At 36.6% G+C, this 23,574-nt stretch overlaps 1 protein-coding gene across 1 annotated transcript in view; it reads right to left on the bottom strand.

Annotated features, from left to right (window-relative positions):
• Ctnna3 (catenin alpha 3) overlaps window positions 1-23,574 on the bottom strand; it is a 1,259,162-nt gene that overhangs the window by 118,831 nt on the left and 1,116,757 nt on the right. Inside the window, exon 15 of the mRNA XM_057751057.1 lies at window positions 3,297-3,478. Within this exon, the coding sequence (XP_057607040.1) occupies window positions 3,297-3,478 (182 nt within the window). The remainder of the gene's footprint in view (window positions 1-3,296; window positions 3,479-23,574) is intronic.

Below are 23,574 nucleotides of genomic sequence, written 5' to 3'. Positions count from 1 at the left end.
TTGTTATATAGCATCAGTAAATCTTAGAAAGCTTTAATTATGATTAAATCATTCATGATGAAACTTCAAAATACATTATTACTTGATACTATGGTACAGTACTGGTTCCTATAGAAAACTATAGATTGTATATATGCCTATATTGTATATATGTGTTCAATGACTAGAAGAAATGGAGATAAAGAGAGAAAGAGAAACACACGTGGTAAGAAATGTAGAAAGGCAGAGAGACACCATGATAAAGACTGTTAGAATTTCTGCCTGCAGACACTGAAGTATAGAGCAAAAACTCAATTATTCATGTGCATGAAAAGGAACGAGAGGGTATTATCAAACAACAGGCTATGACTAGAAAAAAGACTGACAAGAGTTTAAATGGGAAAAATAGAAGCTGATAACTGAGGGACATTCATAATGAAATGTTACGTAAAATGTAAGTTTAATTTTCTTACTTTCCAGTGAAATTTGGAGTGGCATCTTCACTCTCTTTTAGCTTTGAAAAGTGGATTTTTCATTCAATGAAATAAAAAATGGAATCAAATTCTGCTTTAGAAGATAATTTTTGGACTAAACAAGACAAAGCATCAACAGGAATAGAATAACCCTCGAAATTGCTTCACAATATAGGTAAGAGTACTTTCCTTTTCATTTAATACTTTATATTCCTTTAAAGTCCTTTTAAAGAATTGACTTTTGTTTTAATATACTCTTCTTTACCCATGAGCTCGTCCTATTTTTACATAGATGGCACTGGGGAGAGTGACTACAAGGATACTATCACACACAGTATGTCCATTGCTCCTTGTTGCAAGAAGGAAGTCTCTGTCTTTATCTGGCTACCCACTGCTCAATCTTTAAGACCCAACAGATCACTCAAAGTTCACAGAGAATGCCCTGGTGAATATCAATTAGCAAAACATACTGAACAAACACGAATGTGAGAGACTAACTTATGGGGAGTAGGGAAATACATAGGGGAGGGAGGGACGTGAGGAGTGAGAGTGGTAAGCAGGTCGTGCATGTAAAATTGTCTGAGACTAAATTTAATTACACATTAAGTAAAAACAAAATCAACCAATAATATTGGTTGAATTAATTTTTAAAGTCTTTTTTCAGATTATCCCTTGCAAGTTCATTACCTGAAGCTAACTACAGGTCGGATACAGGGCTCACAGATGATGAAGACTTCCAGCATATACTACATTCCAAATGAAGGCATCAACTGAGCGTTCTTTTCCCACCACACTTTCTATGCTGACTTTTCAAAAGGGTTTGAACAACTGGACAATTATCTCACTTACTTTTGCATTAAGTATCTTCAAATATTTAGTAGCCAAACCACTGAAAAGTAGTGATTTATGTGCATCTCTCTTTTATCATTTAAATAAAAACCAAAACACATTGTAGGTAGCCCTTGTTACAATGTTTACCATGCTACATTTTCATTTTAGTATTGTTTAGAAGTATGAATTGAAACAATGTTTGGGTCATTCAATTTTCTACTTCTTGTGTATAACACTTAGAAATTTGTTCTTAGTCTTACCACTGAAAAGCAGTGTGTGTTACCAATCAATTATGATTTAAAATTGCACTTATTCATTATTTCATCATAAAGTCGTTTGGCGTGTAGTGCATTGTGATATAACAGTTTCATACCTGTAATATGCTTGTCACGAGGTAGTTTTCTGCTCTGTGACTTTAGCAGTTTCATGAAGACTAACTAAATTTCATTACGTTGCAGTTTTGTATTCTTCAGCAACCGGTAAGAGAAGCATCGCACATCTTACTGCTCTTTGGTTAATTATGTGAAGACATTTGCAACCTGTTTTTCAACATTCTGCTTCCCTTAATGACCTCCATTTAACTAAAGGATGGGTGTAGGTAGCTAGGCAACTGCAAGAGACTTTTTCTTGAAGATTTTGCCTTCAGTGAAGACCCCATCACTTACTGGAAAGTCTCTTCCCAGGAGAAATATTCTGAAGTCAGGGTAAGGGTCTCCTCACTATCTGGATTTAGTTTCCACATGCATAGGACTCACAGTGCAACTTTCAATCTAGACTCAGCAGGCAATTTTTTTTGGCCTGCAAAGAACCAAACCCCAGACATAGAAATGTTCTCATTGGTTAATAGAATGATGTTGATAAGAGTCACTCACTGGAATATTCCAGTAAGTAGATTTCAGCTCGTGAGTAACTAAGGGAAATTTTCATAAAAGCATTCTTCGTCAACAGCAGAGACCAACATCGTCATTAAAGCACTCTCCAAATAGGTCAGCGCCATGGAGAGGGCGTCCTCATTGAGCACACATGCTTAAGGCAATCCTACACAAAGGTCTCAGGCAAGTGAGTCAGGCTTCCATAAACTGCACCTGCTCACATTTGACCATCTCCTCTTCCAGGACTTACACGATTGCCATTTTCTCCTCATTTTGCTCAGTCTTGGCTTCTGATCCCCTTCCGTGACCCCCTTTTCTTTCTGTGGGGTGGCCTTTTAAAGTTGGGCCTCTGCAACATCTAAGCATTAAACTGGAGTATTTCTCACACAGTTTTATTCCCACCACCACCAAGCTGGGTACAATTAAGGAGGGTAAAGGAACAGCAGTTAGCACCAGAAAATGGAGAAAACGATTTTCTGAGCCTCTTTATAGAGCTACAAAAGATTGTTAGCAAGTGTCATTTTTTCACTCATTGGGAAATTCTCACATTCAAGTGAGCATCCAGCAGTCACCGGACCTAAGCCCCAGTGTGGCAGAGAGGGATAAGGGTTGAGGGCCTTGAAGTCCCTTCAGTTTTCAGGATATATGTACAGGGTCCCACCACCATATGACTCTACAGAGAATAGGGACAGTCTTACTGTGCTACAACAAAGTCTCACAAACATTTAAAAACATTTATATTGCTTTTTGACTACATATAAAGTGCATAATTCCTTCATAGCCATCATTATGCATTATGGTTGCAAAATATTTTTAGGAATGCCACAGGCCACAAATCTTGGTGATGTTGCCATAGGTATGAACCACTCACAACGCTCCAGAGAGGACATGCGTTAGTTATCAATTTCTATGAGCAGAGAGTATGTGGGTCCCTGCTGCAGAGTATGAAGGTAAGAGAGTATGAGGTAGTGGCTTCAAAAGAAATGGTGCTATATTGACCCCGATTCTGGGATTCTGCCTCTGTAACTATCTAATTCCATATTTACATGTCCCCTACCACTCAGAGAAACTCAGACATTTCAGCAATGTGGCAAATGCACAGCTATCACCAGTTATCATGCCTTGTATCACACGCAATTACCTTGTGAAGTCTGTCATCTCCATCATGATCATGCACATTTTCTTGGCAAGAACGATGATGTCATTGCTTGTGTCATCCCATATCTCGATCTCAGCATCCAACTTGCTCTTCACCTTCTTGAAATCAGCCACTTGCTCGGCAATTTTCTCCTTTTCTGCCTCGGGCAATTGAGTCATCTTAGCCTGAAATGTGATAATTCAATTTAAAATCACTCCTCTGCCAAGGGAGCATCTTAGCAAAAAGCATTCGCTACAGAACATTTATACAAATACTTCACTTAAAATCAAGATACCTAGAGTCTAAGTCATCCAATCTGAAGCTTCCTATTGGATTCAAGTGGAAAACCCTACACAACTTTAAATATTTGCTCTCAATCTATACAGTTACATTTGAGGTAAGAAACGTAGACATTGGTATCTGATGTTTTAATTCTCCTTTATAAAATAGCCGGCTACTACTCCTCTAGTATGTCAAAATTTTAAGTTGATTACAATTGAATCAGTATCACATTTGTTTAAATGCATGTTCTTAATTTACTTTTAATTTTATTAATAGAACACTTCAAAAAGGTAAAGTTAAACAAAATCTACTTGAAATGACACACTGTCTACTAAAATATATATGTGTATATACACACACAAACACATAGATCCTTAAATAAGTACTGTATGTACATTCATAAACAATTACAGCATGCACTTGTTTAAAATTATAGATGATATATAAATATATATATATATGTCTATTCAAAGCATTCAGATCCATGTTAGCATATACACTGTTCCCATGGAAGAATAAGAGCGAAGGGCAGGATTTATGAAGGGCATCCTCCCTCATTAGCATACCAGGTCCAGAGGTGCTGCTCAAGCAGCAAACATTATCTGCTTTGGCATGATAGCACTCCGTGACTATGTTACAATCTTAACAGCATGCAAATTGCATCTTCCCATTGCATCTGAAATGAGGCTTTGGTAGGAAACCATGCAAACTCAAACACCACCAAACTCTCAACCTCATCTCCTGGAATTTGTCAGTTTTGTCAAAGAGAGAGAGAGAGAGAGAGAGAGAGACAGAGAGACAGAGAGAGAGAGACAGAGAGACAGAGAGACAGAGAGAGAGGAGAGAATCCTGAAGTGAAAGTGGTTTGATATTTCAAAGACCATAAAATCTCATGAAGCTGTCCTTGCAATTATATTGTTAAATAGTTAGGTCTAAGTCCAATCCCTGCAACACACACACACACACACATGCGCGCGCGCTCATTCATACACCCATATTCAGACACACACATACACACTCAGACACACACACACAAATACACTCACATACAAATACATACTCAAATATAACACATACAGACATATGTATGCACACAGGTGCGCACACAGATACATCCATGGACATAAGCACATACACATACATACATATTAATACACACTACAATATCAGATATTTTCTAGTAGTAGGTATATGTAGGTGGAAAAGGAGGCATTTTGAAAAAGACAAAATGTGAAAGTTGAAGTTTCTTATTAGACTATTTACATAGAAAATATGATATCTACATGTGTTTCTGGATTCTAGGGAATAAGCACCTATTAATGGGAAAGGAATATCAGAAAACTTTGTGATTTCATGAATATTAGGTTCAAATAGTAAAAATATTTCTCATTGGATCAATAGTGTATAATAACAAACTATCTTAGCTATATTAAATAAAGAAATTAGTCCGGGTGTGGTGGTACACACCTTTAGTCCCAGCACTCAAGAGGCAGAGGTAGAGGCAGAAGTCTCTAGTAGTTTGAGGCCAGCCTGGTCTACCTAGTGTATTCTTGGCCAGCAAGAGATACATAGAGAGGCCATGTCTTTTAAAAAATTAAAATAATGATAAGTAGAAAATACAAACAAAGATACAAATCAAAGTATTAATATGTACACTCTGTCATTTACTTTTAGATTCTTATTAACCTAACTTATGATCTCAACCTAATGCCATTAAGACTTACAGGATTAGGATGTTTTGTCTGACCTCTTCTATAGCAAATGCAGCCAACAGTAGGCTGTCTGGTGTGGTTTCCTTAAAATTCCTTAGCATGAGCCTCACATGTATTAAGCGTTCAACAAAAGACATATTCCTTATTCAAAAGAAAACTTATCTATGTTATATTCATATTTCCAGCACATTTTTATTTTTCATTTAATTTCCTTTAAAGACTAAGGTTAAATTTCCTGGGACTAGAATTTTTTTAAAGATTTATTTTATTTTTAATTATGCATATGTGTTTGTGTATGTGTGTGTATGGGGGTGTACGTGGAGAGGGTGCAGGGGGTTTTTATGTGTGGATGTGTTTAAGCACATAGGTGAAAGTGGCTCTGAGGGACAGAGGTTAAAGTCCCCACGGTGTTGTTATGACTGACATTTGAGAACTGAACTCAGGACTTCCTCAGGAACCGTGCCTGCTCTTCATCGCTGAGCCATCTCCTCAGCCCAGAGGCTAGATTTTTAATTATTGTGCTATACAATTTTGCTTTCTTAGCAACCAAAAGTAGTTTCCCCCCCCTCTCTGTTTTCTCTTTTAGGAAATGTGTCCCACATAGAGTGTTAAAAGCCAAGCAGCTTTTCTTACTGCTGGCATATGGCAAGGAACATAAATGAAGACACAGTTTACTACTACCAGAATCAAAAGTAATAACAAGTATGTTAAGTAAATTGTAAGCTATCAACCTGTTAAATGACCTTGGAAATAGAAATAGGTTTTCTCCATCTTGAATACTGGTCATTATTTTTCTCTCCTCGTAAAATGTTTAACATTCAAGTACTAATAACCGTGAATAGATTCGGCAGAGGCATCTGTGTATGACCTATATCTGAGAGGTAAGAGAGGTAATGATTCTGTGGTGTTGGCTGTGCTGGATATATTGTTGTTGTTGTTACTATTATTATTATTTGCCAGCTTGACACAAGCTAGAATCATTTGGGAAGAGGTGCTCTCAACTGAGAAAATGTCTCTATCTGATTGGCTTGTGGGTAAATCTGTAAAGCATTTTCTTGATTAAGGATTGATGTGAGAAGGTCCGGCACTCTTGGAATACTGCAGGTGCTCCTGATTTGTATAAGAATGAAGACTAAGAGATACTTAAGAAGCAAGCCACCAAAGCAGCACTGCTCCATAGACTCTGCTTCAGTACCTGCCTCTAGGTTCTGGCCTGCTTGAGTTTCTGCCCCTGACCTCCCTCAGGGATAGGCTGCCAACAAGTATATAATAAAGTTAACCCTTTTACCCGTGGTGTTTTATCATAGCTATAGTAATGACAAAATGCCGATAACCAGAATAATACATAGTGCTGCGTCTACAGCAGAATATTAGTGAAAGTTGTTGACTAATGACATAATAAAATATTAAGGTGTCCCAAGTTCTATTCTTACAGATATCATTGATCTCCTATATGACCTCCAGAAAGCCCTTAATCCCCTTAAGTAAGTTTCCCCAAACAAAACGACAGCAACTACAACTTCCTCCCTCCTCCTGAGGGAGGCCAGTGGATGATTGCACAACATGGCAATGGTAACTGTTACATCCGACATACTGTCAGTTCACACGGCGAGTTACAACCAAATGACTTTTGGCTCTGACAAGAGAATGGTCAGAGGTTGAACCAGAGTTTGTAAAATTGAGGTTCTGAAGGACTCTAGTTTTTCTGTGCATGGGACAGAAACAATAATGGATGATTAAATTACTGTCTGACACTTTAACTGAAGGGTTTAAGTGGATCTATGAATAATCTATTAAATATCATCAATCAATTTCAATCACTAAGAAAATTTAAAAGTAAAACCCAAGAGAATACTTGATTTTCAGGGTTCTAGAGTTGTTTTGTTTTTTTTAAATGCTTTTTGAACTTTTTGTACAAGGTATGAAAAAAACAGGAATGATGCTTAAGACAATTGAGGTCAAGTAGCAATTCTGACATATATAGACAGGTATCTAAAGGTCTAGGCTCAGTGTCTACAAAAAAGAATTCTGATAAAAAGTAGTTTGCTGCCATATGAATGATACTGCATTGTGTATTGATTGGGGGACTTAAAACCAAATACGATGAAAATAATTGTCAGTGACTTGTGCCAAAGTCTCTATAGGCACCGTTTCTTTATTTGAGGTCCCATCTTCATAAAAGCCACATTAGGTAAGTACTAGGGCTATTCCAATTTATTCGTGGGGAAAATAAATATCTCTAACAGGACTAAGCCATTTAATAAGAGTCTAGTGTCGGGCAATGTTTGAATCAGGATTCAAACCACAAAGTGTAGCCAGGAATTCTGGTTCTATTAACATGGTAACAAACATGATTAATGTCACCCAAAATGCACCAAAACATCCACACTGTCCATGGAGGTATTCTCCAGCACATGCACTTCTCAGAATGAGTTTTCCCTCTGCAGCCTCCACAGCTTCCTTCTTTCCTAGACTGTGTTGAGTGTCACATATTTAGAAATATTTAATCACAGAATAAGAAAGAGGAAACCTAGCCAAACAAATCTACATGTTTGATTGACGTTTCTCAGAATAAGTTTTCCATATGGGCTAGAAACCTCATGAAATGCAAACCTTGTTTTTCTTTATTATTCTGTTCTGCTGAGGACAGCCATCATGTCCCTGTCATTTGTCACATTTCTTTGTGTGTCCATCTCATTCTATGTATTTCCAGCTCTACTTTCTGACGTTAGTTTCCTCTTTCACTGAAATGTTTACTTCAATTGTACAATTCTTAACATTTACTTAACAGTATAAAATAGAAAAATATTTAGGTAATAAATTTATCATTGGAACTATTTTAATTATTTATTTTATGCTTTGAAATTAAATTTCAACAATCTCCCCTTCCCTCTTCTCCCTTCAACACACTGTGTATATCCCTCTGTGCTCTTTTTCAAATTCATGGCTTTTTCTTTCATTAACTGTTGCTACCTATATGTATGATATACCTGCTCAGTCTTTAGAATATTAGTCTCATGTGTGTTTCAGCACTGATCATTTGATATCAGAATACCAGTTGTTGTCTTATTACATGGGGTGACTATTTCTCTGGAATTATTTTTACAATTAGAGAAAATCTATGACCCTAGCAACAGAACCAATATTACACATCACTGACGCACTGTAAGCCTTTAATTATCTTTATCTAATGATCTCCTTGAAAGATACTCAGTATCTAGATTTCTGAACCCATAGATAAATAACCATGAATTCACAATCTATGAACTTGTATTTGCTGTTCCATGTTGAGAACTCATATCTGATCTGCAACTAAGTAATGCACAAATTTATGTTCTGCTTGTTGACCTGCATGGATGGTACTCTACTGTGTACACAGGACAATACTCTGCTGTGTCAACAGGCTGGCATTTCACTGTGTAATTGGGATGGTACCCCACTGTGTAAACCGGACAGCACTACCCTTGGTTAACTGCAGTGTTCCAGTATCTTACATATACAAGCAAGTGCTTCACGATCTAAACAGGCCAGTTCTCCATTGTGTAAACAGGATGGTACCCCTCTCCAAACTGGGTGGTATTCCATTTTGTAAACTGGATTGCATTGTACCGTGTAAACAAGCAGGGACTTCACTACTTTACTATGTAGACAGGCGGGTATTCCACTGGATAAACTGGACAGTATTCCACTCTGTAATCAGGCACCCTTTGTTTTGTGTTTCTCATGGTTTTGAAGATATTATATTTTTCTCTTTTATGGACAATGATTAATTTTGGTTCCTTCTTTTGCAATATATCTTCTAGCATTTCCTTTGTGTATATAAACAGATGTGAAACTGAAGTGTCACAAGGCAATTAGTAATCTTTGTCTCATTTCTTTTTTTTTTTTACATTCACACTGTCCATGCCCTCCAGCTAAGCAATTCTGCTTGTTGTTACATATAAACATCTTCAGGTATATCCCATTTAGTATTTTTTTTTTTTTGATTTTTTGAGACAGGGTTTCTCCGTAGCTTTTTTTTTTTGGTTCCTGTCCTGGAACTAGTTCTTGTAGACCAGGCTGGCCTCAAACTCACAGAGATCCGCCTGTCTCTGCCTCCCGAGTGCTGGGATTAAAGGTGTGCACCACCACCGCCCAGCCCATTTAGTATTTTCTTATCCTCTTCTCTTTTGTCACCTTTATTTGGCTAAGTTCTATCATCTTTCTAGGCCTAATTGAACAGTTCATAGCACTTTCTTTAGCTTTCCATCTATGTAGAATTTAGATTACCCTACCAATTCTTTGCTTGTAGATGTTTACAGTGTTGTTTGTTATAGCCTAATCATTAATGCAGACAAAAATACAACTTCCTAAAGCAAACTTTTTTCTATTGTTTTGATTTTTGATATTCTTCCTTAGAATATAAGTTCTCTGAAAATAAGAGTATAATTGATAATAATAACTTCAATTAGGGGAGTTGTTAATATGACTATCTGCAAGCTAGCTTGTCCTGGTAGAACAAGCCATAATCTCAGTCACTTGACAGGACAATAAAGGAGGATCAAAAGTAAAGGGTTCTCCTAGGCTATAGAATAAATTCAAAGTCAATTAGATAACTTAGTAAGACCTTGATTTTTAAATAAAAACTAATATAAAAATATGGGATACTAGAGAAATAGCTCAGTGGTAGTTTAGTCCAAATGCATGAGAACCCGACTTCAATTTCAAATAGATAAAATCAACAGTCCAAGACCTAAAGAAGCATATGTCCACAATATTACATGTACAGATTTTATACTTTTCTCTGTGGCTTACACTGGACCCTAATAAAAAGCTTCTACAAACAGGAGGATTTCAAACATGTTTAACATGTTTTCTTGATTTTTTTTCCTGTCCACTTGGATATTTCTATATAAAATGCTTTCTTGCTGGACGATTTTATTACACCTGTGGAAGGTAAGGAAAGAGTGGGGAGAGAGCTTCTTGATTAGTGTGCTGCTGTCCAATCAGGACTGGAATTCAGATCCCAGCATCCACTTGTCAGGCTGGATGCTGCAAAATGGCTATTACTCTAGCTCCAAACCATCCTATGCCCTCTATCGGCATGCTTATACACACAGAATTAGGTACATCTCCCCAAACAGACACACAAATTAAAATAAATAAATAAATACATAAATAAATAATCCTTTAAAGACAAAAGATAAAGGGAAGATGTCATAGTAGGAAAAAAGTAGGAATTTTTGTATAGATCTTCACTCAACTTTAATGTTGACTCATATAGCAAGGAACGTAACCATTCTAAATCTCAGTGTATTGAGCAACAATTTACTCACGTGTGAGTTTTGTTCGTATGAAAGCTACGTGCATGCATATAGACAATAGTACCAGAAGTATGAAGGCCTTTGGTAAGTGGCACTTACCGACAGAACACAGAAGATATTAATTTTTTTATTTTTTATTTTCTATTTTTTTGGATTATCGAGACAGGGTTACTCCAAAGCTTTTTCATTCCTGTCCTGGAACTAGCTCTTGTAGACCAGGATGGCCTCGAACTCACAGAGATCCGCCTGCCTCTGCCTCCCAAGTGCTGGGATTGAAGGAGTGTGCCACCACCGCCTGGCTTCACAGGAGATATTTAAACTAGCCTAAAAGACTTTAAAAATCTTTGGAGGAATAGAAGGCACACTGTTCACTTGTCCCACCTCACAGAGCCAAGACACACACCAAAGTCAAACTGAGCAAATGAGTCCCACAATCACAAAGACCACAGAAATACTAAGTTTGATATACTCACCCCATTACCAACAAGACACACTGACATATTTCACACACTGAACAATTAAGGACCTGTATGTCCCAGAGAGGTCAACGGTCTTAAAATATTACTAAGCAGGATAGGAGAATATGTGATATTTAATTTTACATATAAGCAATTCTATTTTTTACCACTTTTCTGTTTTCCTTAATTATAAACATTTTTATGGACAATTAATTCCTAGGTACATCCCATGACTTTATAGTTGCCTATCCAAGAAACACAGATTTAGAATTTTATTAATAGAAATATATAATTTAAATGATAATAGTATGTTATAGTATAGTAATATACTCATCACAGCTATGGAAATTATGTCCATAGAGGTCGAGTGTAAATCCCTCTCTTGTTAAAAAAAATGGCCTCTCAAATAATCAAGTATTTTTACTTTTTATAAAACAGTTATATGTGAAGATAGTTTGTATCTAGCTTTTGGGGAAATATAAAATCCACAAAACACATTTGGGCTATAGATGGAGAGACTGAACACAGGCTGGATATCACACAATGTTAGGAGATGATTATTTAGTTTATTCAATATGATGGCATCCATAAAGTTTGGACTTGACTATAATAATATTAAATGTGAACAGCTACAATGGTTTAAATTACTTTGAAGTCTTTCAGAAAAACCCCAAACAGTGGAACCATTATATATCACTTCCAAAACCAATTATCAGGGCATGGAGAATAAATCCTGGCAAATAGTATGCTTAAATGGATGCTATATTGCATGCATTATAATCTTATTACAATCTTGGTAAATTTAGTAGCATGAGGCAATCACTAAAGCCCCATCATCTTCTCTAGGGAAACAGGAATACTGTATTTGTCTTCCCAAGAAAGCGAGGTCCAGACAGTCTCAGTGCAACAATGACCTCATCAGATATGACTAGTTTTTTTTTTTTTTTTTGAAGCTATCTATATCTTTCGCACTTACTTTTAAAATCTTTTTCTTATCTCTTTTAATAACAGGCATGCACTGCTCTCTGAGGCACTCTGTTATGATTTTGGCAATTGCTAGCTATTAGGTAATTCTTCATGTCCCCTCTCCTTTCTTGCTATATGACAGTCTGGACTCAACACTAGGGTATTCAATCTGTTTTCCACAAGATGGCTTTTGTTCCATGAAAACAATCATCAGATGCTGTTAACTGTACCTTTTCTCTCATTTTCTTTCTTTCTTTCTTTCTTTTTTTTTTTTTTTTTACAGTTTTTCATTTCTAGACACTTCTTCAAAAGTATCTTTCTTATCCACATAATCGACATCAGGGTTCCTTCAGAGTTATCACTTGTGTTTCAATCCCCTCATAAAGTGACTTCCAACTGCTGGATGAATCCTGGCTGACCCAGAATATGGTCCTTCGTGCAGGGTGCAATGTTTACTCTGCAAAGAGTCTAAAACTAGTCTATAAATTTTATTTTATATATATATATATAATATATATAATATATATATAATTTACTCTTATTTAATACAGAACAAAATGTACATTAAAAACTTTAACTACACCATATCTAAATACCTGCACATTAAATTATTTGGACGCTAGCTGTTGCAATTTTGAAACTAATTTAATGCAATTGCATTGTGCTTCCCGAAGTCATTATTGCAGGGTTTTGATAGTTGCCTGTGCCATGCAAACAGAGAGTATATAAATTTTTGAGCAATTCAATAAATAAATATTGGGAAGACTGTAAGCAAGTCAAACAAGCTCTAGGAACTCACTCATTACAGCATGTAACTCAAATCAAATTCTCTTCCACTCCGCAGATAAGTTTAGATACCTGAATTTCATGCCCCAGTTTACAGTAAATTGGTTGGAAGTAGACAGGGGACGTGTTGGTATGAGCACAAGGACAGAAAATGAAACGGGAGATGGAACTGGAGGATACTGGAGATCTGCTAGTTTATACATGAGCTTTCCTGTGTACAGCAGCTCATCCCTACCCAGCGCTCTATTTCAGCAGTGTGGAGTTTCATCAGATCTGAGGCCATGAACCGCCTTCAGTGCACTCCCCCAGCATGAAGTGATGTCTGCTGTGCAAAGTTCTCTACTGCCTCCCATGCTGACAAAGAGCCTGAATGAGTCCTGGGCAGAAGATGCACACTTTATATATTTAGGATTTCAAACTATTCAAGTAAGGAAGCATGTACTATAATTTGGAAACAAATTCCACTAAACTCTTTATTCATGTAAGTCGTGAAAAACTATATAAATAGTGTCCCACTATTTATAAATCTTTTAGAAAGATTTAGATGGCTACTATTTCTAAGCACATTTTTCTTTGTGTTTTTACATTTTATTTTTAAAATGAATATAACCATATAAAATGTATATGTACATTGAATAAGTGGATATAAGTATAACAAACATATTTTTCCAAAGTTCAAAGGAATCTGAATTCTTTAATCTTTTTCATGATATTTTATGTGGTAAAGCAATATTTTGAGGAAGCAATATATAATTTCAAATACCCATGGCATTCACTTACACATAAATAATTCATATACGTGTGTGTGTGTGTCTGTGTGTGTGTGCACATGTTGGTATAGTTTAATATTCAGATATGGGTAAAGATAATATAAATGAATTATCATTTTATTAAAATAATTATAAAGCCTGTAGACATTCACATCTATCTTTGAGGTTTATACGTTATATACATGATTATGTAACATCAAGTACATATAGATTATGTGGTATCTAAAAATTTGCATGGTATACCATCTTCTTATTAATGATGGGATTTTTTTGAGACAAGGTTTCTCTGTAGCTTTGGTGCCTGTCCCAGAATGAGCTCTTGTAGACCAGGCTGGCCTAGAACTCCCAGAGATTCTCCTGCTTCTGCCTCCCGAGTGCTGGGATTAATGGCGTGTGCCACGACCACCTGGCAAGTTATGGGTTTTAAAATGCAACATAAAATAGTTTATACTATTGTGGAAATTACACAAACATTATTCTTTGGAGACTATACTCACCCAGTAATTATTGATGCATCTATGCATTTGTGACCTAACTTCTACAGTTAGTGCAAGTTTCCATATTAGAAATTAAATAAATTTTAATCAAACTGATTTCTTATACTGAAAAATTTGAAATCATTCATGAACTTTGCACAGATTGGATTGTGACTGCCTTTATAGCCATTTTACGTTATCCCTACCTTTCTTTTCTCACTGCCTCATACATTTCACTTGATATTAATATTTGATGGTAAGATGACATCAGGACAAGTCAATATTTAAAATGCCTTTAAGATCATCTATGTCTATCAGTTGTGTATTTGGCAAAAATCCATCAAGGTATCTAGGGGCAACATAAAGAGTCGCAAGAAAAAAATGGAAACAAAATTTCAGCTTCTCTGAGTTTATCAAGGTTGTAGAATAGAGAGAAAAGTGTGGCTTCTAATATTTACAACAAAGCAACATAACCAGCAAGCCTTAGATTTTTCACAATAAACAAATTAGAGTGGCTACAGTGTACACTGGACCCACACAAGACTGGTTCTATCAACAATCAGTTACGGAAGTGGGACAACATATAGATCCCTGCTCTTTAATGATGGGCATTAGCTATTATTAATTGTGGTGTTTTTTTCTGGATGACTTCTTTAGTTGTTAACAATTGCTGCAGTTAATGGGTAGTTCCAAAGCCATGGTCATACAGATGGCCCTGGTGGAACTCACTGAGTCACAAAACAAATGATTTAGATATGAAACTGTAAAGGATCTTTGTGTGGAGTCTGGGGGACTGGAAGATAGAGAGATAATAGAGGTTATAAGCGCAAGAGTGCTCACTATACATGGGTACATGTATAAAATCATGTAAGAAAAGTCACTCAATTAAATATTAAATATTGGATGAGTACTGTCAGATAAAGTACTAATGAGCCAGAATAAATAGCAAACATTTTTTAAAGTAAGACAATGCATAAAGAGTGACGCTAGAAGAAATCAAAAAGAATACTTTAAGGAAGTAATGTTAGCCTTAGTACAGCTCAAAACTCTACCAATAAAAAGTACTTAAAAGGACTGTCAGTGTGACAGTGGAACTGATTTATTGGGAGCCCACCAAGGCCAGCTGGTCTGGGACTGAATAAGCATGGGTTGAAACTGGACTCTCTGAGCATGGCGGACAATGAAGGCTGATGAGAAGCCAAGGACAATGGCACTAGGTTTTGATCCTAATACATGAACTGGCTTTGTGGGAGCTTAGCCTGTTTGGACGATCACCTTCCTGGACGTAGATAGAAGACCTTCGTCTTCCCACAGGGCAGGGAATTTGGACTGCTCTTCAGTATCGAGAGGGAGGGGGAATGGTGTGGGGGGAGGAGAAGAGGAGTGGGGATAGGGGGAGGGGAGTGGGGGGAGGTGGCAATATTTGGGAGGAGGGGAGGGAAATGGGAAACGGGGAGCAGGTGGAAATTTTAATTAAAAAAGAATAAAAATAAAAATTTTTAAAAAAATAAAAAACTGTCAGACAGGAATGAAATATTAATTTTGAAATGTGGATTTTTTATTTTATTCATTGTGATTAATGTAATGATTGTGATAGAGAAAAATAAATGGTGAGTGGATATGGGGAGGAGAAATCAGGTAGACAAAGAAAAGGTGTATCATGACTGGGAAGGTACCGGGTAGAACCTAGTTGATGTTTGTGGGTTTAGCTGTGCAATGGGCCACTCGTTCATTTGCATGATGCATGCTTCAAATATATCCAGAAAATATCAGCACGTGTCTACATAATGAGCGAATGGTGGAACACTGTGAATAGTCTCTGGATTTAGAGCATGGACTAGTATTCTACAGCATCTTCTGTGATGTTTGCTTTAATGTCCAAGAATAAATGAAAGTGGACAGGAGAGTCTCTCTAGACCATTATGTATTTTATGTGCTATATTGGCAATTCAAGCAGTCATAGATACAAATTTAAGTGCTGAGTTATTACACACACACATTTATATACATATATAGATATACTTATCATAAATACTCATGCTACCAATAATTGTCTAAAGAAATATTCCAAGGCTTGATAAAAATCTAAAATTTACTTCCTTCTGCATTATATCTCAATTAAAGAACTTCTCTCTCTATGTGACATGTGGGTAATTCAATTCCAGTTTTTATACTTCTGAGAAGTTATTCTAGATGCAAAAAGTCTGCTCTCCATATTCATTGGGTATGGGCAAATTCAATTAATCATGATTGAAAATATTTATAAATAATTCCATCTTCACTGAAATGCACAGGCTCTTTTTCTCTTGTCAAAACTACCTGAGCACTGTATAAAATTGACTATAATATTTTTAGTTCATTACATGGCAGCAATTATTTATAGACAAAGAGAATAGAGGACACATGTAGCTATCATGCCACTATGCTGTTATTTTACACAGAACATACAAACTTCTGTGAATCTATGTATCCACAGTTTCCTTGAAATCTATCTCACACACATATTTGGAAAAATACTATCTACATCAAATTTCTGGCACAGTGACTGCCTCAGATTCAAAACACTTAAAAAAAAATCCCTTTGTGAATGTGAGATACAATAAAATACTGGGCTGAAATAAAAACATACAGCAACAGCAACAACAGTACTCTAAATTTGTCCATATGGCCAGAGTGCATGAGAAAATTAAATAAACAAAACATAATTTTTCCTGTCTGCTGGACGTGAATTCAGAGAGGCAGACATCTGGGCCAGAGCAGTGCTTAGCAGCAGACAAGAGTTCCTCAAGTGAAATCCCTTTAGGGACTGGAAATGAGATCCTCCACAGAAGCAGCAGCAGCTGATGAGAGGTTTAACTTAGACGGAGACGGCACACAGATGAAGCTTTGTCTCCAGATGAGCACCAAAGGGAAATAAACCTAAGTCTCCAATTCGTTAGGCTCTCAAAAGTAAAACTTCAGGCTACTTGGAGCAAGCTCTCAGAAAGATGCACACCGTTTCAAACACAGCCTGTGTGCAAACACCACACAAACAAAATCTATGGTAATTGGGAATATTTTCAAAGTAAGAGATGAGAGAGAATGATTTTTTTTTTTTTGCCTAAGGTTCCCAAGCAGGCTATGAACAGTGTTTTCTGGGTTTTTGTTCTTTTGTAGTAGAATACACAATATGTTTGCAGATCATTCTGTCTTACACATGGGAGAATGTAAAACACAGCTACAAAAAGGAAAAAATGAAAAGATAAAATCCTCATCACCTAAAAACTTAGGAGCTACCAACATCTCCACAACGTGACATAATTCAGTTAACAGTCCCATGATATGTCTTTATGTCTTTATCACATACAGTGCTACATACTCTCTATCATATTCTACTGAGTAGAGACCAGAGATCCTGTTCAATATTCCATGCACTATTCAGGCCAGTATTCCAACAACTATGTCAACCATGTGAATGGTGAGAAGTCTCATCACAGATGTGCTTTGTGCAGAGATGCGGAACCCTAGCTCAGAATAACCTCAGGGTCTCTGCAGATTGTACAGGTAGAACTCACTGGTGTGTTTGATTCTTGATGTTTCTCTTGCTTTCAACCCTTATCAAGGTAACGATAAGCAACAGAGCTACAATGGGAAGTTCTACGCTATCTCACAGGATCACTGAAGCTATTCTCCAATTCTAGTACTTTATCATCAGGGATATGGCTTAGTAATTTGTATCTAAACTTCAAGATGTTAGATCAATTAATTTTAGTGCTCTTTTTAATTTCAACATAAAGTAATTTTAGTCAGTCTGAATGGAAAATAACAGCTATTATCAAAGGAGAGAAAACATGCCTTTTCTTCATACAAGGGCTTTACTAACATATGCCCTTTGAATATTACAATTTTCTATTAATTCAAATATATATATATATATATATATAGTATATATGTGTTTTGCACACATGTGTATATGTATATACACCACATGTTTGCTCAAGGAACCAGAAGAGTGTGTCAGATCCTATACAACTGGAGTTACAGACTGTTGTGAGCTGTCACGTAGGTTCTGGGTCCTGTGAAAAAGTAGCCAGTGGTCTGGTGATATTAATCACTGAGCCATCTCTCGATTCCAAAGTATTTTTTTAAGCAGATAGGCTGGGCGGTGGTGGCGCATGCCTTTAATCCCAGCACTTGGGAGGCAGAGGCAGGTGGATCTCTGTGAGTTCGAGACCAGCCTGGTCTACAAGAGCTAGTTCCAGGACAGGCTCCAAAACTACAGAGAAACCCTGTCTCAAAAAAAGCAAAAACACAAAACAACAACAACAAACAACAACAACAACAACAACAAAAATTTAAGCTGGTAAATTTAAATGGACCAGCAAAAAGATAAGTAAAACTGGCTCAGGAGAGAGGATTTAAATCAATCTGAATAGCCCAAGTCACCTAAATACTCCCTATTCTACTGATTGTCATAAAATCTACTTGCCTTCTCTGCCACTTTGCTTCTCTCTGTATCCTGAGAGATGACATTGACATTTGATCCCTAGCAAACCCTTCTTATTACTCAGATGAATTCTGAAATACATGAACAATGTACTCCTATGCATCAAAAATGTAAATGTAAATAAATGTCCCAGTATATCAAAGCACTGGCAACAAAGACAAAAAAACAAAAACAAAAACAAAACAAAACAAAAACAAAACAAAAAAAAAAAAACAACTGCAGCAAATTAAAAGGTTCCACACAGCAAAGGAGAAAATAAGAGACAGCTCACAGTTTGCAAGAAAATAGTTTCCAACAATACATATGATAAAAGATTAACAACTGTAGGAACAAAAAGCTCAAAAGAAAAAAATCGAAGGACTTAAATATTTCCTGGGAGAACACAAACAAGTAGCCAAGAGGTACATGGCAATTTTATACCAAGAAGTACCAAAAATTTCATGACTTTTGGCCCTCAACTGAATTCTGACAAGCTAAGCTACCACCTTACCCTGTTAGAATGATGGCCATCAGAAAGTTGGGAGTATATTGGCAGTAGTGTGAGGAAAGACAACCTATAGGTATTATGAAGTGGATTCTAAACTAATGAAGTAAGCAATAAACGAAAACAAAATGGAATTTCCTCAGTAAATTAAGAACAGTGATAATATGTCATATATCAGTCTCACTTCTGAGATATGAAAATATTTATGTTGCATGGTTGAAAGAGACCCCTTAGATATGAGATTCCTCAAATGCTGAGCCTACATACAACCCTACTGAAGAATAATTAGTTACTGATGGGGAGATAATGGGTGCTGAAGAAGCATGACCCCCATAGGGAGAGAAATGTTTGAGAGGAAGTCAAATGCCTAAATAATTGAGGTAGAATGAGGGGGTTCTGGAAAGAAACTAGTATGTGGAGTGTAGAAGCAGGCACAGTATCTAAAGCTCTCTCACCCAGGGCAGTAATGGACTGAATTTAATGTTAATTAAAAAATGACACTCAGACCCAGATTCAGTATTTCTAAGTATGGTGGTTGTCTTGGGCTTTTGCTGCTGTGAAGAGATACCATGACCATAAGAAACTCTTATAAAGAAAGGGGTGTCTCATTTACAGTTTCAGAGGTTCAGTCCATTATCATCATAACAGGGAGCATGGTGGATGTAGGCACACATGTTGCTGGTGTAATAGCTGTGAGTCCTATATCTTGTAGGCCACAGGAAGTTTACTGAGATATGGTTGGTATCCTGAGAATAGGAAACCTCAGAGGCCGCCCTTGCAGTGATACGCATCCTCCAACAAAGCCACACCTCCTAATAGTCCCGCTCCCTATGGGATGATGTGGGCCAATTACATTCAAACTACCACATGTTGCTTTAAGGTAGAGAATGGGAGATAAAAAAGAAAGAAGGAGACAATGTCAGAACCTGATGCAGGAATGCAGGTGATAAATGCCAGTACCTGAACTAAAGAGGTAACCAGAATGTCCTTAATGCTCCCCTGAGCATGAATAAACATTAAGTAATTCCTCAATGGACTCCAGGACTCTCTATCTCCCCTTTGTTAGAATACTTGCTTTGTAACAGTTGGGACTGTAAATTATTCCTTTGCCTCTTTAAGAAACAAATATTTATGAAAGCATCTTGCCCATTTCACAGCCTATAAATGGGTTTTTCTAAAAGGTAAGAATCGTCCACTTGAAATTCAGTCAAGCTAGGTTCTCTCCAGTTTCCCCCGAAGATGAGGAGCCTACCTGCAGAAGGCATATTTCATCATGGAAAGAGAATTCACCACAAAAGAAATTAACTATTGCTGGTAGCCAAAATAATTAGCAAGGTTAATGACTTTCAATTCCTATAATATAACCTCTGGAAAATCTTCAGCCCATTTGTGGTCTTTTGTCTTTAAGCAAAATTGAATACAGACTGCGTTCTGACTCTGGTTGCCCATCACAGCAATCTAGGTCAAAATCTTTATGAATGTAAATCCTTAATAGCAGGCATTATGGAAATAATAGATAAATCTAGAACATTCTAAAGAAAATAGGATAAGCAGAATGCATTTTATGGGAAGTTATGGAAGGACTACAAAGTTACTCTTAGATTTTGAACTAAATTTGCTGAACTTTTAAAATTGCCACAAGAGTACAAATTGGAGCAGATTAGTGAGGTAGATTGAGGCATGTAACCTTCAAAACAATGTCACACATGCCAATGAGCCATCTCTTAGAGAGAAGATCCAAGCCTGTGTCTATATGTAGACAGAGTCTAGGAGAAAGGACCGCACTAGGCACTGTGAGCTAATGAAATAAGAAATCTTGATACTACATGAGAATGTCTAGGAAAGATGGGAAGGACTGGGGACCCTTGGCTCATAGAACAGAGGTTTGGAGGAGCCTGCCGTTCAGAACCTTCAGAGAAGGGCCTGGTGAAATACCTAAGTCTGTAAGTGCTTGCCTTGCAAACATAATGACCTGCGTATAATCCTCTTGACTCACAAGAAAACTGGCTGGTGTGCTCTCCACTTGAGATCCCCATGTTGGGGAGGTAGAGGCAGGAGGTAGTCAGTTGTCTAAATCGTCTCAGTAAACTCAAGACCAATACTACAGCCTGTCTCTAAAATTAAAGTTAGATGACACCTGAGGTGGTTGCCACTGAACCTCACACACATACAACATGCACACACACACACACACACACACACACACACACGTACACAGACAGACAGTCTCTTGACTGAAGACAGAAAGTAGCAGAGCGATTGAAAGAAGCAAAACTGAAATGATGATCAGAAGTCACAACCTTCTGTAGAAGGGCTGCTGCATCATGCAATTTTACCCAGGTCTCCTTGCACTATTTTTCATAATAACCCAGATCAAATTATATCATGAAGCAGGTAATGAGGTCACGTCTCTTCATATGCTATATGATAATTTATGTTGGAAGCATATTCTGATAATAAATAGGGCTTATAAAAACCATTCCATTCTTGATTTTAAGCAAACCACCCATCTGTGGCAGGTTTTTTCATACTCTCATAGCAGAGGACATTCGGCTAACTGCCTGTAGACAAGCAATAATGAGGTGGTTATTGGTATCACCAAGAACTTGCAGTGAACATCGGTAGTTGTGTTTTTTTTTTAACCCACCAAGAATCATTTTAAGACTTGATATGCTCCAATTCATTTGCTGCTGTTGACATTTTGAGGTTGTGTCCAGTAACCTAGGCAACTGTTCTCATTTCTCTCCTAATTTGCTTCTATTATAGAGGTTATACGGATTCAATGGCCTCAAAGACATTTCTTTAAAGCAGAGTAGGTTTATAAGCTACAATACATTCATGCATAAATATTAAATAAGTAAGGAACTCACAAATAAAGGCTGTTGCAATTTATAAGGCTTGGGAGCCCTTTTAAAAGTGGCAGAACTTCATGCCGAAAGATGAGCAAACAATGGTTGAAATTAAAAATGTGTTTTATTTCGTTCATGCACACAAACGATTCTAGCAATTAGAGCGACAGCTTCAGATACTTCCGAACAAACTTTTGGCCTCATTAAGTACTTATGAATGAGTCTCCTTTTTGCCACTCTTTAATCGTAAACAGACATAGTCTGGCATAATTGTAGGAGACAGTAGACTTAGAGCTCTACTGGGTGTGGGCAGGGAAAGAAACACTGGGCACTTCTTGGGCTTAATGAAGAAAATTGTCATTTTTAAATGTTTCCTTGGAAAACTCTCTGAAGTGCAAGGATGAGATTTCCTGTATCTTTTTCTTAACAAGGATATATCACAAAATATAGGAATTCAACGTCTGTGTAACTTTGAGTTGTCTGAGAACACCAACATGAGACTTTCCTGTGTCCATCGGGGGGGGGGGGCAACCACTTTTGTAATATATATTTATGAATCCTCCTTTTTGTAAATGCAGCCTTGCAAAAGTGATTGAGACATCTAATGGAGACATAATCCATGGGTTGTAAAGCTACCAAAATGCTGCAAAGAAGAAAAATTCCCAGATGACAGGACTTGAAAAAAGCAAGTAATTGACAATACTTGGATAATTTTCTCTGATTTAGTCTACTTTAAGGAGTAGACTAAAGGTCTCTGTTTTAGCTCCTATACAGCCATAACTGTTCTGTATCATTGGAAATTATATCAAAGCCAAATTCCTTTTAAACTCTTGATGTGTCTCCTTATTTTGTACCCTTTTCAAAGAAACAAAGAAAGAAACAAAACACTTCAAAAGACTTTTGGTAACGGAATATTTAGAATGTTAAAAATTTTCAATACCATGAAAAAGTGTCCTGCTGTACTTCACTAACTAGGGGATAAATGTTTTAATGGATGCCTGAAGCTAAACATGGTATCAAATTTAATATTCATACATGCTTTCTTTATGCATAGATCTTATTATAAAGTTTAATTTATAAATTAAATTGATGGATATCAAGTAACAAAATAGAGTACTTGTAGCAATGTGTTCAAATTGCCAACATTGCTGCTCTTCCAACTTAGGGGCAGTAGTAAGTAAAATAATTACTTAAACACAGTACTGAATTGCTAACACCAACAAAGTAGGCCTGAGAATCAAGATGACAACGTGGTTGCTAATGAGGTGGTATACACCGAATGGATGGGAAGAACAAAGGGTAATTAAACTCCCTTGTAGGATGGAGTAATAGTGAGCACGTATAATTTAAAATTTATCAGTTGTTTATATCTGGAAATGTCCATTTCAAATTTATGAACTATGTTTATCTATGGGGCAATGAAACTCTAAGAAGTAAAATTATGGAAGATTATTGAGTCTTATAGTATTACAATACCAAAAAATCTATACAATATACTCTCTGTGCCAAGAATTGAATTAATTTCTCACATATATAATTTTTATTCTTGAAAATTCACAAAAATAAATACTGTTAGAATTTTACAGATGAGAAAACTGAGACTCAGAAATAGAACACTTTAAAAGTCTATTGTTGTAAATAATATAGCAAAGACTTGAACTTATTCTTCTGTTACTATAAATACCTTATTTTTTACTTTTACATTATCA

Source organism: Chionomys nivalis, chromosome 19 (assembly GCF_950005125.1).
Source record: "Chionomys nivalis chromosome 19, mChiNiv1.1, whole genome shotgun sequence".
Taxonomy (NCBI): Eukaryota; Metazoa; Chordata; class Mammalia; order Rodentia; family Cricetidae; genus Chionomys; species Chionomys nivalis.
Note: the sequence above shows the minus strand (reverse complement) of the source record. Positions and strands in the feature narration are given on the sequence as shown.